The sequence below is a fragment of the Hemitrygon akajei genome, chromosome 27, assembly GCF_048418815.1.
Source record: "Hemitrygon akajei chromosome 27, sHemAka1.3, whole genome shotgun sequence".
NCBI lineage: Eukaryota > Metazoa > Chordata > Chondrichthyes > Myliobatiformes > Dasyatidae > Hemitrygon > Hemitrygon akajei.
Genome location: NC_133150.1, coordinates 46,891,686 through 46,909,081, shown reverse-complemented (window position 1 = coordinate 46,909,081; position 17,396 = coordinate 46,891,686). Strand labels below are relative to the sequence as shown.

Sequence of the window (17,396 nt, the reverse complement as noted above, 5' to 3'; positions counted from 1 at the left end):
GGGGCTTCTCTTCTTTCACTGTCAACGCTGCCCTCAACCGCACCTTTTCCATTTCATTTATGTTGCCCTCACCCCGTCCTCCCGCCACTCCACCAAGGATAGGGTTCTTCTTGTCCTCACCTACCACTCCACCAGACTCTGTGTCCAGCACATAATTCTCTGTAACGTCTGCCATCTCCAACAAGAGTTCGCCACCAAGAATACCTTAAACAAGAGGAAATCTGCAGATGCTGGAATTCCGAGCAATACACAAAATTCTGGAGGAACTCAGCAGGCCAGGCAGCATCTATGGAAAAAGTACAGTTTTGGTCCGAAAAGTACGGTTTCACCATAGATGCTGCCTGACCTGCTGAGTTCCTCCTCCATTTTGTGTGTGTTACCAAACAGATCTTTCCTTATCTCTCCCCCCCCCCCCCCCCCCCCCCACTTACTGCTTTTGGCTTCTTACATGGCTCCCTTGTTCATTTGTCCCTCCCCACTGATCTCCCTCCTGGCACTTAACCTTGCAAGTGGAATAAATGCTTCACCTTCCCCTACACCTCCTCCCTCACTACCATTCAGGGCCCTAAACAGTCCTTCTAGGTGAGGTGATACTTCACCTGTGAGTCTGTTGGGGTCACCTACTGTATCTGGTGCTCCCGGTGTGGCCTCCTGGATATCGGTGAGTCCCAACGTAGATTGGGAGACCGCTTCTCCGAGCACCTATGCTACACCTTGTATTCCATTTGGGTTGCGTCCAACCTGATGGTGTGAACATCAATTTCTTGGCTTCTGCCTCTTCACCATTCTCCATTCCCATTTCCCTTTTCATCTCCCTTTGGTGCTCCTCCCCCTTCCCTTTCTTCCTGTCCTATCTCCTATGGCTTTCTGTCCTCTCCTATCAGATTCCCCCTTCTCTAGCCCTTTGTCTGTTTCACCAATCAACTTCCCAGCTTGATTGTTGCTTGAACCCACTCCTCTGCACCTCTCCCCACCACCACTACTTTATAATTTCCTATCAGTCACCTTACGTGCAGACACTCCTGTCTGTAGTGTCACTCTACATACAGTCAATCTCTGTATATAAGCTATTTTATGTATTTATATTTATTGTGTCTTTTTATTATAGTGTTTGTGTTTTTATTTGTGCTGCATTGGATCCAGAGTAATTATTTCTTTCTCCTTTACTCTTGTGTACTAGAAATGACATTAAAAAGTCTTGAATTTTATGGGCAAGTGGCCCAGTAAAGCAACAAATAATGTGACATTAAATTTGATTGCTGGCTTTATTTGTCTCGTGTTAAGGACGCCCGTCTACTGCAATGGTGTATACTACAACGTTCTTTATCTTGCAGCGGTGAAAAAATCGAAGGCATATTCGTCAGGAAATGAAGTATTTAGTTGTGATGGAAGTGATCGTCAGTCTGCATTTGATTCTTTAAAAGAAACAGTTCAAGGTATGTATAACCTCATACTCAATCAGGTCTGCTTTTGTCCAATCACTGCCAAGCTCCCAATATTTTATTTGCTTTGCTCTTGAAGACGGGGACTATTTGCTGTTTTTTGTTCATACAAGATGTGGCTTTCCTCCATTGTGTTACCTAAATTTCTTCTTTTGGGTTACCAGTATTTACATTGAGCCTGGAAGGAAGTATCTCTGTTCATCCTTTTTTAAAGTGCTTCTAGAGGGCAATTGAGAGGGGAAGTTTCCCTTCGATCAAATACTTCTGAAGTGACTCAGGAGATTAAGGGTAACTTGAGAACTAACCCATCCCATGTTTGTAGTGCTGCTCCCTGGGCAAAGCTGTTGAGCTTTTAGTATTTGTGCTACCTATCTAGCCTCGAGATTCGTTCATGCACCATATCTGACTGGCCAGTGCTGTTGAGCACATACACTAGCTGGAAAACAAGGCCAATATTTGGGTGTTCTGTGATGAGCAAAGCTCAAGATAAAATTTATTATCGAAGTATATGTCTGTCACCATATACAAGCCTGAGATTCATTTCCTTGTGAGTAATCACAGTAAATACAAGAAACTCGAGAATCAATGAAAGACCACACTCAATAGGATGGACAACAAACTATTTGTTAAAAAAACCAAACTGCAAATACTAAAAGAAAGAGAAAAAAAAGAAATAATAACAATAAATAAATAAATGATAAGACCATGAGACATAGAGGTAGAATTTGGCCCATTGGGTGCACCACCATTCCATCATGGTTGATTTAGAATCATAAGACAGTACAGCACTGAAGCAGATCCTTTGGCTCATCTAGTCCATGCTGAACTATTAATCTGTCCAGTCACATTGACCTGCAATGGTCCATAACTCTATCCACATTTCTCTTAAATGTTGCAGTCAAACCTACATCCACTGGCAGCTCGTTCCACAGTCATACCACACTCTGAATGAAGAAGCTCCCCCTCATGTTCCCCTTCAACATTTCAGCTTTCACCCTTAAACCAAGACCTCTAGTTGACTTGTCCAATCTCAGAGGAAAAAACCTGCTTGCATTTACTCTTATCTATACCCCTCATAATTTTTTGTATACCTGTATTAAATTTCCCTTTGTTCTCTTATGCACTAGGGAATAAAGTCCTAGCCTATTTAACCTTTCCCTGTATCTCAGGTCCTCAAGACCTTACAACATCCTAGTGTATGTTCTCTGCACTCTTATTGATATCTTTCGTGTAAGCAGGTTGCCAGAACTGCACACAATACTCCACATTAGGCCTCACCAACATCTTATACAACTTCAGCAAAACGTACCAACCCCATACTTAAAACTTTGTGGAACCCAATGTGCCAAACACTCTGTTTACGATCACTTTCTATCTGTGACCGCTTCCATGGAATTATGGATCTGTATTTTCAGATCCCTCTTCTACTGCACTCCTCAGTACCCTACAGCTCACCGTATAAATCCTACCTTGGTTATCCTCCCAATGTCCAGTAATTGTTCAGTAATTTGAACATTCTTTCACATTTGGGAAGTCCGGAACGAGGGGTCACAGTTTAAGGATAAAGGGGAAGCCTTTTAGGACCGAGATGAGGAAAAACTTCTTCACACAGAGAGTGGTGAATCTGTGGAATTCTCTGCCACAGGAAACAGTTGAGGCCGGTTCATTGGCTGTATTAAAGAGGAAGTTAGATATGGCCCTTGTGGCTAAAGGGATCAGGGGGTATAGAGAGAAAGCAGGTACAGGGTTCTGAGTTGGATGATCGGCCATGATCATACTGAATGGCGGTGCAGGCTCGAAGGGCCGAAGGGCCTACTGCACCTATTTTCTATGTTTCTATGTCCAACTCCTCATGCTTATCTGCATTAAGTTCCTTCTGTCACTTTTCCGCCCATTTTACCAGCTGGTCCAGATCCCATTACAAGCTCTGATAGCCTTCCTCGCTATCTACTATAACCCCAGACTAAGTGTCATCCGTAAATTTGCTGATCCAGTTTACCATATTATCATCCAGATTGATGATATAGATGACAAACAAGTACCGATCCCTGTGGCACACCACTAGTCACAGGCCTCCAATCGAGAGGCTACTACTTCCACTCACAAACAAGAGAAAATCTGTAGATGCTGGAAATGCAAGCAACCCACACAAAATGCTGGAGGAACTCAGCAGGCCAGGCAGCATCTATGGAAAAAAGAACACAAACGAGTGTGGAGGCCACATCATTGAGTATATTTAAAGCAGAAATTGATAGTTCCTTGTTTGGAAGGGGCATCAAAGGTTACAGGGAGAACACAGGAAAATTGAGAGTTGAGAGCGATATCCAATTTATTACCTCATCTGGAATGCCAAGTATCTGCACCTTCTCGACCAATCTCCCATGCAGGACCTTGTCAAAGTACTGCTAAAGAGGGATTTATTATCCCTCGCAACCCTCAATTTTCATGACTTCTCCCTGTAAACTTTGGTGTCCCTTCTAATCAAGAACCTATCAACCTCTGCTTTAAATATACTCAATGAATTGGCCTCCAAATGCATCTGTGGCAAAGAAATCCCTCTCATCTCTGTTCTAAATGAGCATCTCTCTGGTCCTAGACTCCTCCACTATAGGAAACATTTTTTCCACTTCCACTCTATCAGACCTTTCAATATTCGTTAGATTTCAAAAAGATCTCCCCCTCGCTCTTCTAAACTCCAATGAGTGCAGGCCTAGAGCCATCAAATGCTCCTCATATTATTAACCCTTTCATTCCAGGGATAATTCTGGTGAACCTCCTCTGGACCCCTTCCAATGCCGGCACATCCTTGCTCAGATAAGGGACCAAAAAACTCATAATACAATTCGACATGCCACAGGCTCTCACTCTCACGAACAAGGAACAGAGAGGTGTTGCCCCTTCCACAGTGAGATGGGAAACCAACAAACAGCTCGCTATTTTGATGTTACAGTCTGCAACGTCGCTTTTATTCCAAGTTCTGCAACTCGAGAACCAGCAACAAACCCAAACCATTGAGACAGTATATGCTTTTTTTTAAACCACAGCATAGCTCTTGTTAGCATTATTTTCAAAGAACAGTTTTCCAGGTTCCATTAACGCAATATACCCAGCCTCTAACCTGTATCTAAGGAAAAAATTGCTTGACATTACTTGCATATTTAGACGGTGATGCCATTCATTTGTCAAGTTGTGCTGAATGAATGATTGTTGTTTTGCTTAACTGAGGTGATTATCCAATGAATTTTGTACTTTGGGAGATGGATTCTATTCACCAATGAAATTATTTGTATAAAACTTGGACTATTTCAATGCATCAGAAAGATCTTGCAAAAACCTGTGTCTAATGTGTAGATGAAAAAGTATTCTGTACTTCCAGTTTTATTTGGTCAACTTTCCATTTAGATACTATAGATTATTTAGATACTATAAAGGCTGTTTTCTTTGAAAATAATGCAGAGGGTAATGGCTAATACGAGGGAGGCATAATTTTAAGGTGATTGGAGGAAAGTGGGTTTCTTAGACAGAGAGTGATAGGAGTGTGGAATCATGGGGTGGTGGTAGAAGCAGATACATTAGGGAAATTTAAGAGGCTCTCAGATAGGCACATGGTTGAAAACAAATTGGGAGAGCTATGTGGAGGGAAGGATAGGTCGTTCTTGGAGTAGCTTAAAAGGTTGGTACAACATCATGGACAGAACAACCAGTACTGTGCTGTTGTGTTCTATGTTGACAGCAGATCCAGCATAATTCCATGGCATTATTTAATTATCTTCTTTTTGTGACAGGGGATTCAGCTCTTCAAGACCAGACCCCTTTACCAATCGAACAGTCGGCAGTTAAACTAACAGCTTCGGTTGTTGGAAATAAATTCCAACCTGCTGCTTTTCTTTCTCCTAACTTTCTGTTACGGAACTTCATTTCACTGGGCGTTTCGGCCATGAGTATTCCACGACTAGGTTTTGGCGGACATGGTTATCGTCAGTCGTTCCAGGTGGCTTGTGCTACTCCTGCGCCCTTCGTACCACCAATCAACCCCGGATTTTTTCCTTTTCGGAACAACTTATTTCCACCTATGTTTAATCCGTACAGAGCTCTTACAAGGTGAGAATTCTCAGCTCTATTTAACTTTTATTTTTTCAGAATTTGATTAATCAAATTAATTTCATAATTGGATTATTATTGTTACCAATATTCCAGCTTTTTCTTCATTTTGGAAAAAGTTGACTTCAATAAACATGATTTGATGAATCTGGAATGGCTTCCCCATTCTTACCTATATTTCTCAAAAGCAAATGTTGTCCTTGACAATATTTTCTATTAGTTTTCCCACCACTGACAAACTCAAGTTTAGAGAGGAATGAACTGAAATCAAATGGATTCCTACTAAGTCTGCCCTTTGAGTTGTATGTACAGGCCTGGTCTCCCTATCTATGGAACGATAAACCCTTAAAAGAGGGAATGCAAAATTGATTCCTGGACATTGGGCTGTTCTCCATTGCGTTCAGAAAAATCAGTACTGAACTAATTAAAGCATAAAATTCTTAGTCACCATAAGTGCTGGGAAAACGTTTTCCTTCTGGCTGGGGATTCTTGAACCAAGGCTTAGAGTGCTAACTGTCCGGTCATTCAGAACTGAGGTGAGAAGGCATTTCTTCACTCAGAGCTTGTTGAAATTTGTAATTTTCCCAAGGGGCTGGCACATCTTTCTCCCTGGTATCCATGTATGCTTTGGCAGAAAGCATGGGAGCGATGGCTTTTTTACTGTTCCATCAGTGCATGTCACTTAAATGTGAGATGCCATTGTTTGACAACTAATCTGCAATCTTGATTGAATATGGAAGTCCTGTTACATGCTGTGTGCCCTTGTAGCCTGTGGTTCAGTGAATATCACACTCAGGTTTAATATTACTGGCTTGTGTCTTGAAATTGGTTGTTTTGCAGTAGTACATTGCAATACATAATCTAAAAAAATATAAATTACAATGTATATCTGTTTGTAAGTATTTATAATCTGTGTCTGTATACGTGTGTGTGTGTGTGTGTGTGTATATATATATATATATATATATTATATATATATATATACACACACGCACACACACACATATACAGATCAACCTTCCATAATCCGGCACCACTGGGACCTGACGAGTGCCGGATTAGTGAAAATGCCGAATTACAGAAGGATCACATTAAGCAATAGCTAACTGCCTCATCATACCTTTGAAATATCATGTAAATCAGTACAAGTTAGATAATAATGAAACAGAAATATTAAATGAGTAGCATGTGAAATTTTAATAAAATAATATACTATACAGGCACAGATAAAATAAAGGGAGATTTGAAATCTGTGCTGGATCATCAAAGGAACTGGATTACAGGTAGTCACATTAGTAAAGGTCGACTGTATAATGTGTATGTGTGTGTGTATATATACAGCTATTCTCCGTTGGTCGACCATGGGATGTTGTATTCTAACTGTCTAGATACGCAAGCCAGGGCAGTATAATATGGAGAGCAAGCTGTTGCCCATGTAGCAACCACCCCCCCACCCCCACACACAACTGATGAGCCCAAAGGAATGACGGAGACTGATACAGTTTGGCACCAGTAGCATTGCTGGAGTTGCTAGTCTGTGTTGAAATCAACGTAGAACTGCCTTAGAGACTCCAGCTCTGTATTTTTCCTGGGGGTTTACTCCTGAATCCTTCCCCATGAGTAGATATAGCCATAAGGCAGCAGAGGTTTGAGATCAGAGTTTTCCTTCTCCTAGATGAGCTGCCAACCATTGCTATCAAGCGCCATCTACCATTTGTGTGTGTGTCTTCAGGCACCAGTAACCTGCCTTTGCCTCTTCTCCTATCAGTAGAAACGGCTCCACCAGGCTTAGTAGCTAAGCCACAAGTGAAGGCCAGGAGCTGGACTTATGTTGTCAGAAATATAACAACCTTATGGAACCATATATATATATTAACTAAGTACTGCAAAAAGAGAGCAAAAACCAAAAAAATGTAGCGTGAGGTAGTGTATGTGGGTTCATTTTCCATTCAGAAATCTGATGGTGGAGTGTAAGAAACTGTTTGTAAAACGTTGTGTGTGTCTTGAGGCTCCTGTACCTCCTGAGATCCTTCAGGAAAGTGTCCATTGGGCGTAGCAGGTTATTGTCAGATTTATGTCACTCCAGCATATCAGATCATGTATGCTGCAAATTGAACTCTTGTTAAATTAAGGCCATTTGTTTCACAGGGAACCACATTTTCAAGAGACCCTGCAAAGCATGGAGATCAGAAAAGAGCTTGAAAGAAGAGGGGCGATTTTACCCAGTAATGAGAGCAAAGGTAAGAGCTCAGACAGCAGATGTAAAATGCTGCAGACGCTGCACGTCTGCAAACATAAAGATGTTCAGTATGCATCGGGTCAGTAAAAGATCTAAAGATAAACATTTAAATTTATTTGTCACCTCTACATCTAGAAGTACATTGAAATGTATCATTTGCGTCAATCCCAACACCGCCTGAGGATGTGATGGGGACAGCCCACAAGTGTGGCCAATATGGCAAGCCCACAACTAACTAACCTGCAACACACAAAAAATGCTGGTGGAACGCAGCAGGCCAGGCAGCATCAACAGGAAGAAGCACTGTCGACGTTTTGGGCCGAGACCCTTTGTCAGGACTAGCTGAAAGAAAAGATAGTAAGAGATTTGAAAGTAGGAGGGGAAGGGGAAAATACAAAATGATAGGAGAAGACAGGAGGGGGTGGGGTGAAGCTGAGGGCCGGAAAGGTGATTGGCAGAAGGGATACAGAGTTGGAGAAGGGAAAGGATCATGGGATGGGAGGCCAAGGGAGAAAGAAAGGGGGAGGGGAGCACCAGAGGGAGATGGAGAACAGGCAAGGAGTGATGGGCAGAGAGAGGAAAAAAAAGGAGGGGGGGAAATAAATAAATCAGGGATGGGGTAAGTACCATCCCCTCTGACCTTCAACTCTCTAGTTCTAAATTCCTCACGCAGAAAGATTCATTCCTCATTTATGTTCTTATGTTTAAATCTAGTTTCTTAGTCTTCTAACATTCAGTGGGGACAAATCTAGCCTATTAAATCTTTCCTCGAAGCATTCCAACACAACATGTTTCCTCAAAATAAGGAGTCCAATACTTATACAGTATTTACTTATTGCCTGTTACACTGTGGCATTTAGGGCAACAATGAAGATACTCCATCTCTGGTGGTGTTCAGGGCTTCCTTCATCATGTCTGTAGCTTCCTCTGGGTTTTCACTACTGTCAGTCACGTAAGTCCCAGGTGGAGAATCAGGAATACCATTGCATTCAGATGTAGAAGGATTCTTCATTGCTTTTTCATAACAGTTTTGTCTTACCATTCAGGGTTGTTTACCCTTGTGCTGTACCCCCAAACCTAGAGATCCAGTAGACCACTCTTAGTCTGGCCTCTACCCTTTGACCTGTTGGCATAGGTGACCCCACCAAGAGCCAAAACATAAAGCCCTGACTCCCCAACACAGCTCTCCAGGGCATTGAGGTATGCAAGCTTCCAAACCAGGTCAAGGTTGTGGTCCTCTTGGAGAACTGTCAGACTTGTCATGTTGGAAGTAGTTCATATGTAGCTTACTATACTGGACCAACAGTAGAATGCTTCTTATGAGAAGAACCAGTCACCATCACAACAGTAGATGTCCAGCAACAGATAGCAAGTATGGAGAGCTGAACATCACCTGGGGCTGATGTGATCCACGCCTATTGGCTGAAGAAACTAATGGCATTACTTACATGTCTGGCAGCTCAAATGAACCAGGTGCTTGAAGCAGGCTCCCACCCTGACTGGCTAACTCAAAGGAGGACAGTACTCATAATGAAGGATCCTCACAAAGGAGCAACACCATCAAGCTATAACCTGCCTGCTAATAACGTGGAAGTTTCTATCAGATATCATAGCCATCAAACTGAAGGAATCTGTGTGTAAATTCCTGAGCCTTGCTCAGTGGGGGATTTGTAATGGAACCAGAGGCTCCAAGCACCACCTATTGGTAGACAAAGCAGTTATGCGAATCTCCGAGATCAGGCAAACCAACCTAAGTACAGCTTAGATTGACTACCAGAAAGCATACGGCTCAGTGCCCCATGCATGGATCATGAAATGCCTGTCTCTGTACGAGGTCAACAAGATACAAAGGACCTTTAGCAAGAATTCATGGGCCATTGGAGGACAATGCTAGAAATGAACTCAAAGCCAATAGCACAAGTGTCCATCAGATGTGGAATATACCAGGGTGATGCACTGTTCCCGCTGCTGTTCTGCATAGTCTTGAACCACTTCAGTCTGATCCTCTCAGAGAGTGGATATGGGTACAGGTTCAAGAGTGGAGTGACCATCAGCCACCTCCTGTACGTGGATGACATCAAGGAATGTAAGAGACATTGACTCACTAATCCACCTGATAAGGGTGTACAGCAGAGACATCAGGATGTAATTTGGACTGGAAAAGTGCAGCTGGATGGTAGTTAAACAAAGCAAACTCATCAAGATTGACGTAGTTGATTTACCTGAAGGCCATGTACCAGATGCACAAGACAGCTACAAATACCTGTGGATCCTGCAATTGCATGGAAGCCACGATGAGGACACAAGGAAGTCTGCAGCATCCAAATATCTCCAAAGAGCGAGACAGGTTCAAATAAAACAGTTGAATGGGAAGGACAAGATCAGAACCATCAACACGTTTGCCCTACCAGTCATCAGACACCCAGCCACAGTAGTGTGCTGGCCAAGGAATGAACTGGAAGCCGCTGACATCAAGACACCAAAACTACTAATAGTACATGGAGGATTCCTTACAACGCCCAATGTCAAACTACTGTATACTCGCTGGAAAAAAGGAGGATGGGGACTTGGAATTGTCAAGGCCATGACCTGGAAGAAATGTGAAATCGATGTGGCAATCCAGAATGACAGTAACATCAGGAAGAAAGAATATGAGAAGCTGGAGAAATGCCATGGCTTGAAAGAGCAGATAGAAAGGACATGGAAGGTTAAAGTGTGAGTAATCCTGATGGTAATAGGAGCACTTGGAGCTGTGACACCTGGACTGGGAGAGTGGCTCTAAAAAATCCCCGAACAGCATCTGAGATCTCAGTCCAGAAGAGTGCACTACTGGGAACAGCAAGGATACTGCACCGAACTCACAAGCTCCCAGACCTCTGGTAGAGGACCTGAGATTGAGGGGAAAAATACACATACACACCACCCATAAGGGGTGAGGAAAAAATATATATGGGATAATTAGTCATTGTAAATTGTCCTGTGATTAGGTTAGGATTAAATTGGGGGATGGCTCAGCAGTGTGGTTCGAAGGGCTGGAAGGGCCTATTCTGTGCTGCACCCCAGTAAATAAACAAACATATTCATGTCTTGTTACTGTCCTCTATATTTACTATTTTCTTGACCAGCTTTTTCCAAATTGTCCACTTTTAAGAGCAAACATTTGTCCATCTTGCTGTTAAGTTTAAGTGACTGAAAGAACGGTACATTTCTAGAGCTATTTTAAAAGGCTTGTGATTTTTATTGAAAAAATAAGTTGAACGAGTTAATACACTGCACTGAAATTAAGTGCATGTTAGTAAAAAATAAGCATGTACAATATCAAGGGGTCAAAACTGATTGTAATTTTTAAAAATTTTACCCTAAGTTGTTCTCTGTATACAGAACATAAGAAATAAAATAGGAGGTAGACTGATGTAAGTTTAGAGCACAATGGCTATGATTTTTAATGTCTTTTCCAGTACACAAGTGTAAAAGAGAAAGAAATAATTGTTAATCTGGAACTGATGCAGCACAAAAAAGAAACACAATAAGATAAAGATCACAATAATAAAAAATACAATAAATATAAATATATATTTATATAAAATAATTTGGAAAATGTGTAGCTCGGGTGGTTAATGGTAGGGTTGAGTTGTTCTCTGATCTTGGCAATTTACCTGGCCGACGGTGACAAAACATTTGCAAGTAAGTTGCCAAGATTGGAGCACAACTCGACTCAATTAGCATATAATTATAAAATGTGTGTGTGTGTATGTAGATTGATTATACTGTATGTACATAAAATGATGCTAAAGCACAGGAATGTCTCTACATGAAGTGGCTCTGAACTCTGACAAGAAATGATAAAGTAATGGTGGTGAAGTTAGTTATTGGGTGGAGGTGTGGATCAGTAATGCTTGTAATGTACAAAATTTGGTGAGCTGACAAGCAGTTTCCTGTTGGAGTTGTACTCAGACTTGCACGTTGCAGTCAGTATCCTGAACTGCTAAATTACAATCCCTGGGTACGTGCTCTTCCGTTGACAGTAAGGGGACACATCTACTAGCCCTTGCTGTTGATGTTGAATTGCTAGTCAAACACTGGCGATAAGACCACCTATTGTCCTTTGGCGTATGAGAGTAGCAAACGCTCAAAAATTTTGGGTGGAGAACTTCAATGTCTGTAATAATAAGTGGCATCATTGGGTTTTGGATAAAGTATCGCCAGAGCAGTCTGTAGCAAAAAATGTGCACATGAACACAAGGAATAAACTTCCAGGCCCTTATTCATATCTATCTTCTCAATGCAGATTATATTGATGGGAATTGGTCTTGTCCTTTCTCTAGTGCTGTCATAGAGCATTACAGCATTGATGATAGGCCTCCTTGGTGCAATGAATCCATGCTGATCACAGAGCCCATCCAGTTCAACCCAATTTCCTACATTTGGCCTATGTCCCAAAGCCTCGTCCCTCTATGTCCCTATCCAGGTGCTTCTGAAGTGATGCTACTGTACCCATCTCAACCACTTCCATATACCCACCACCTTCTGTGTGAAAACACATATCCTTCACCAAGTTATGTGACATGATCATTATAATGGGCCATCACCAAAATCTAATCTCGTGGCCTGGTGTATCCTTATTTTGTCACCACTTGATAGTGGACAGAGGCAGACAAAAATGCTAGTCTTGCCTCCGCTGTGATTGACTAAACAAATTGAGAAGTTGTGAGGATTCTAAGTATTTAATAATATATAAATTGCATTAACTAAGCCTGCAGCTTGTGTAGTTCCATCACTACAAGAGTGTAAATGCCGTCTGAAATATATAGCTGGGGTGCCTAAGACTTTTGCACAGGTGTGTGTGTGCGTGCCTGCGCGCGAGTGTGTGCCCTCTCATGTTAGCCATTTCAGCCCTGGGGGAAAAGCCTCTGACTATCCACACGATCAAGACCTCTTATCATCTTATACACCTCTATCAGGTCACCTCTCATCCTCCTTCACTCCAAGGAAAAAAGGCCGAGTTCACTCAACCTATTCTCCTCTGCACCCTTTCTATGGTTTCCACATCTTTCCTATAGTGAGGCAACCAGAACTGAGCTTGTACGTGCTCCAAGTGGGGTCTGACCAGGGTCTTGTATAGTTTGTGCCCAAAAGATGTTGTTTTATTCATATGGATTTTATACATTTATTTTCTATTTCATATTCATATTTTTGTAAGCAGAAGTGCTTGTTCCACCCATACAAGGACTGATAAGTTTTCTGATAAAGGTTTTTCTCCATCCCTGTTTCAGATGACTCTTCGGAAGATTATGGCAGTCTCCTTCGGCTTGTTTCTTTTGTTAAAAAGACCAAATCAGTTACGCCTGATAACTACAGGGATTCGTTAAATTGTCCTCCAAGCCAGCTACACGGAACAGAATTGAAACAATTTTCTTCAGGATTACGGTAATTTATTTTCCTTGCAGAGCATTTAGTGGTTTATTTATTAAGATTTGTTTCTGTATTTCCACGGAATTTTGATGTCCATGATCTAATAATGTAGTAGTCAAATGATTAAAGATGTGCTAGAATTTGACAAGTTGTAAAAATACACAAGAAATATTTGGGTTTTCAAATGTAATGAATTGTTTATTCTAATGAGTTTGCATTTTATTGCTCATTATAAGGGAGCTGGAATATCCAAGGCAACGAGAAAATCAGAGATCTGGGGAGAGAAGCGGATCTGTGAGGGATCGCTCCAGGAGTCCAAGTTCCAGTGATGGTCACTATCAAGATAAAAAAATGGATTATGATCAAGAGCGGCAACAAAGGATTCATTGTGATTATTCTCCTCGGCGGGATCACCATTCAGACCGAAGTCGAGATAAAAGGGACAGCTATGGTCTAGAAGGGCCTTGTGACTCTCTGAGATATACCTCTAGAAGTGATGATCTCTGGCATGTTTATTCAGAAAAAAGTGGAAAAGGACACGATTACAGTGAAGAAAAATATCTTAGAAAAAAAGAAAAGGACAGAGAGTACGAGTTTTGATGGTATGTGTGTCGATTTTGTCTTTTTGGACAAATCATTATATATAGTAAAGCCACTGACTATCTTGTAAATGAACATACACACTAAATACCTTGTAAATACATCTACAGTGATGACCCAGTTTAGCATCTTCCATAGGATTCCAGCAAAATAGATCCTCAAATCGTCTGTAGAGGTTCACCACCAATAATGCCTCTGGTATATGATCAGCCGTTTAATGTTGATCCTTTTCATGAAGTACTTATTGGCGAAACTCTGTCTGCAGTCTGTGTCTTTAAATATGAGGCTGGTAACATAGTGCCACGTCTTAACCAACAGTAGATCAGGTTAACTACAGTTACACAGTGAACATTGCACAGAAATAAGCCTTTTTAGCTTTGTGTCTTGAGTGTCTATCAGAGTGACCCCTAGTTTCGTTACCCACATATGCTTGTTTGGCCTTCTCTTGAAAGTAACTATACTGTACACCTTGAGTTCTCTACAGCAGTGAGTTCCACATTCCCACCACTGTTGGTGTACAAGGTTTTTCTAAATTCAACTTCTTCTTGACAGTCTTATATTGTTACAGCAGGTTGTGCTTCTTCCCACAAGTGAAAATGTGTTGTCTTTCTACAAATTCAAGATCTTTTGTAATTTTAAAGATCTTTATTTTCCCAAGAGAGTAGTAGTTCGGTCTGCTCATTCTTTCTTGATATGTATCCCCTCTCATTTCTAGTAACCTTGTAATCTCCTCTCATCCTTTTTATAATGAGAGTAGAATTGTACATAGTCCTCTAAATGTAGTCTAACCAAGGTTCAATACAGGTTCAGCATAATTTGGCAACTCTCTGCCTACAGAAAGAAAGCACTTGATGCTTTTTGGCTTTTTATTTTGTTTATGGTCTTGCTAAGCTGCGGTACTGATGTTATTGAAGTTATTAGAACTCCAAAACCTCTGCTCTACCCAACTTAGACAAGCACCCTCAGAATAATAAATAACTGGCCTGTCTTTTCTGTAGGAAGTGTACTTAAAGTGATGTTTTCAAACTCAGTTTTTGATTTTTCCCAATTTTTGCAGGTTTATTAATGACATCCTGCAATAATACTCAGTATCAGATATTTTCCCCACTTTAGTATTGTTTTCAAATTTAGAAATTGTCTTTGGTTCGCGAGTCTAAATTGTTAATGTAAATTGTGAAGAGCATTGTCCTCGTAGAATACCAGTACCTGACATTTTCAACTGTGAATAACTACTCTTTGCACTTCCCTGTGCAGTCTGTGTCCTAAAGTTAGTTAGCAATCCATTTTGTTACTTGTTCCTCATACTTCCATCTTTGACCTTGTTCATAGTCTTTTATGAAGTATTTTATTGAAGATCTTTAGCAAGTTGAGTTAAATTGGATCTACTGTATTACATTGTCTACTTTCTCTGTATCTCAAATTCAGTAAAAAAAAATTCCCTTTTGAAATACCCGCTGTTCACTGCAATACTTTTCATTTCTAGGGGTTCTTTTATCATATAAGCAGGGATTCTGTCCTTTACTATCCACGGATACCAGGCTGTATTAAAAAGCTGTATAATTCTTTGGTAGATTTCTTTAATGCTGAGTCCTTCATTGTGAAATATTGTTTGTTTTGGGTTTCTGTGGTGGAGTAGTGAAAAGAGAAATGAGAGAGGCAGATCCTGGGACGCCTGGAACTGATAAAGCATTGAGTAGTGGTAGAGATTTGGCTAATGCTTAGAAGTATGTGGAAGTTCTTGAGGACTCTGTTTGCCACAGTCAACCTTGGATGTTGCTTCCCAGCTGTCTCTGTGATATGCAAGCCAGGGCAATACGATGTGGAGAGCAAGCTGTTGTGTATGCAGTAAGCTCCCCCTATCTACACAGCTGATGAATCCAAAGGAATGGCAGAGACTGATTCAGTTTGGCACCAGCAGCATCGCAGGAGTTGCCGGTCAATGTTGAGCTCAACGTAGGACTACCTTTGGGACTCCAGCTTTGGATTGTTCCTCGGGGTTTTCTCCTGAAGCCTTCCCCATGAGTGGGTGTAGCCGCAAGGCAGTGGAGGTTTCAGATCAGTGTTTTCCTTCTCCTAGATGAGCTGCCAACCATGGCTGATGAGCCCCATCTGCCTGGAGTGACTGGTTTTAGGGCACATTTAATAGGTAGTGGGAGCTCATCTCTCCCCACCCCCAGGCTATGACAACCTTAAGGAACCATGTAGAAGATAACAAGAGAAAAAATGTCATTGAGCTGAACTGTTCATGTGGAATTTATCTCATAAACAAATAATCACATTTTCCACACTGTTCCATTAATGATCTAGTATAAATTTTGATTTGGTTTTCCCTCGGTCATTATTTCTGAATGACAATAGACAATAGACAGTAGGTGCAGGAGTAGGCCATTCGGCCCTTCTAGCCAGCATCACCATTCACCGTGATCATGGCTGATCATACACAATCAGTACCCCGTTCCTGCCCTCTCCCCATATCCCTTGACCCCGCTGTCTATAAGAGCTCTATCTAGCTCTCTCTTGAATGCATCCAGAGACTTGGCCTCCACTGCCTTCTGGGGCAGAGCATTCCACATATCCATCACTCTCTGGGTGAAAAAGTTTTTCAGCATCTCTGTTCTAAATGGCCTACCCCTTATTCTTAAACTGTGGCCTCTAGTTCTGGACTCACCCATCAGCGGGAACATGCTTCCTGCCTCCAGCGTGTCTAATCCCTTAATAATCTTATATGTTTCAATCAGATCCCGTCTCATCCTTCTAAATTCCAGTGTATACAAGCCCAGTCGCTCCAATCTTTCAACATATGACAGTCCCGCCATTCCGAGAATTAACTTTGTGAACCTGCGCTGCACTCCCTCAATAGCAAGAATGTCCTTCCTCAAATTTGGAGATCAAAACTGCACACAATACTCCAGGTGGGGTCTCACCAGGGCCCTGTACAGCTGCAGAAGGACCTCTTTACTCCTATACTCAATTCCTCTTGTTATAAAGGCCAGCATGCCATTAGCTTTCTTCACTGCCTGCTGTACCTGGATGCTTGCTTTCATTGACTGATGTACAAGAACACCTAGATCTCGTTGTACTTCCCCTTTTCCTAACTTGACTCCATTTAGATAGTAATCTGCCTTCCTGTTCTTGCCACCAAAGTGGATAACCTCACATTTACCCACATTAAACTGCATCTGCCATACATTTGCCCACTCACCCAACCTGTCCAAGTCACCCTGCATTCTCATAACATCCTCCTGACATTTCACACTGTCACCCAGCTTTGTGTCATCAGCAAATTTGCTAATGTTACTTTTAATCCCTTCATCTAAATCATTGATGTATATTGTAAACAGCTGCAGTCCCAGCACTGAACCTTGCAGTACCCCACTGGTCACAGCCTGCCATTCTGAAAGGGACCCGTTAATCGCTACTCTTTGTTTCCTGTCAGCCAGCCAATTTTCAATCCATGTTAGTACTTTCCCCTAATTTTGCCCACTGATCTCCTATGTGGGACTTCATCAAAAGCTTTCTGGAAGTCCAGGTACACTACATCCACTGGCTTTCCCTTGTCCATTTTCATAGTTACATCCTCAAAAAACTCCAGAAGGTTAGTC

General features: G+C 41.6%; 1 protein-coding gene across 4 annotated transcripts in view; it reads left to right on the top strand.

Moving 5' to 3' along the window:
* Nucleotides 1–17,396, top strand: part of LOC140717353 (uncharacterized) — a 70,696-nt gene that overhangs the window by 29,322 nt on the left and 23,978 nt on the right. For all 4 annotated transcript variants that reach the window (XR_012096522.1, XM_073030858.1, XM_073030859.1 and 1 more), the window contains exons 5-9: nucleotides 1,335–1,436; nucleotides 5,228–5,543; nucleotides 7,692–7,783; nucleotides 13,056–13,209; nucleotides 13,431–13,796. Coding sequence is in view for 3 of the 4 variants with exons in the window: in XM_073030858.1 (XP_072886959.1) it covers nucleotides 1,335–1,436; nucleotides 5,228–5,543; nucleotides 7,692–7,783; nucleotides 13,056–13,209; nucleotides 13,431–13,794 (1,028 nt within the window). In the remaining variant the exon portion in view is untranslated. The remainder of the gene's footprint in view (nucleotides 1–1,334; nucleotides 1,437–5,227; nucleotides 5,544–7,691; nucleotides 7,784–13,055; nucleotides 13,210–13,430; nucleotides 13,797–17,396) is intronic.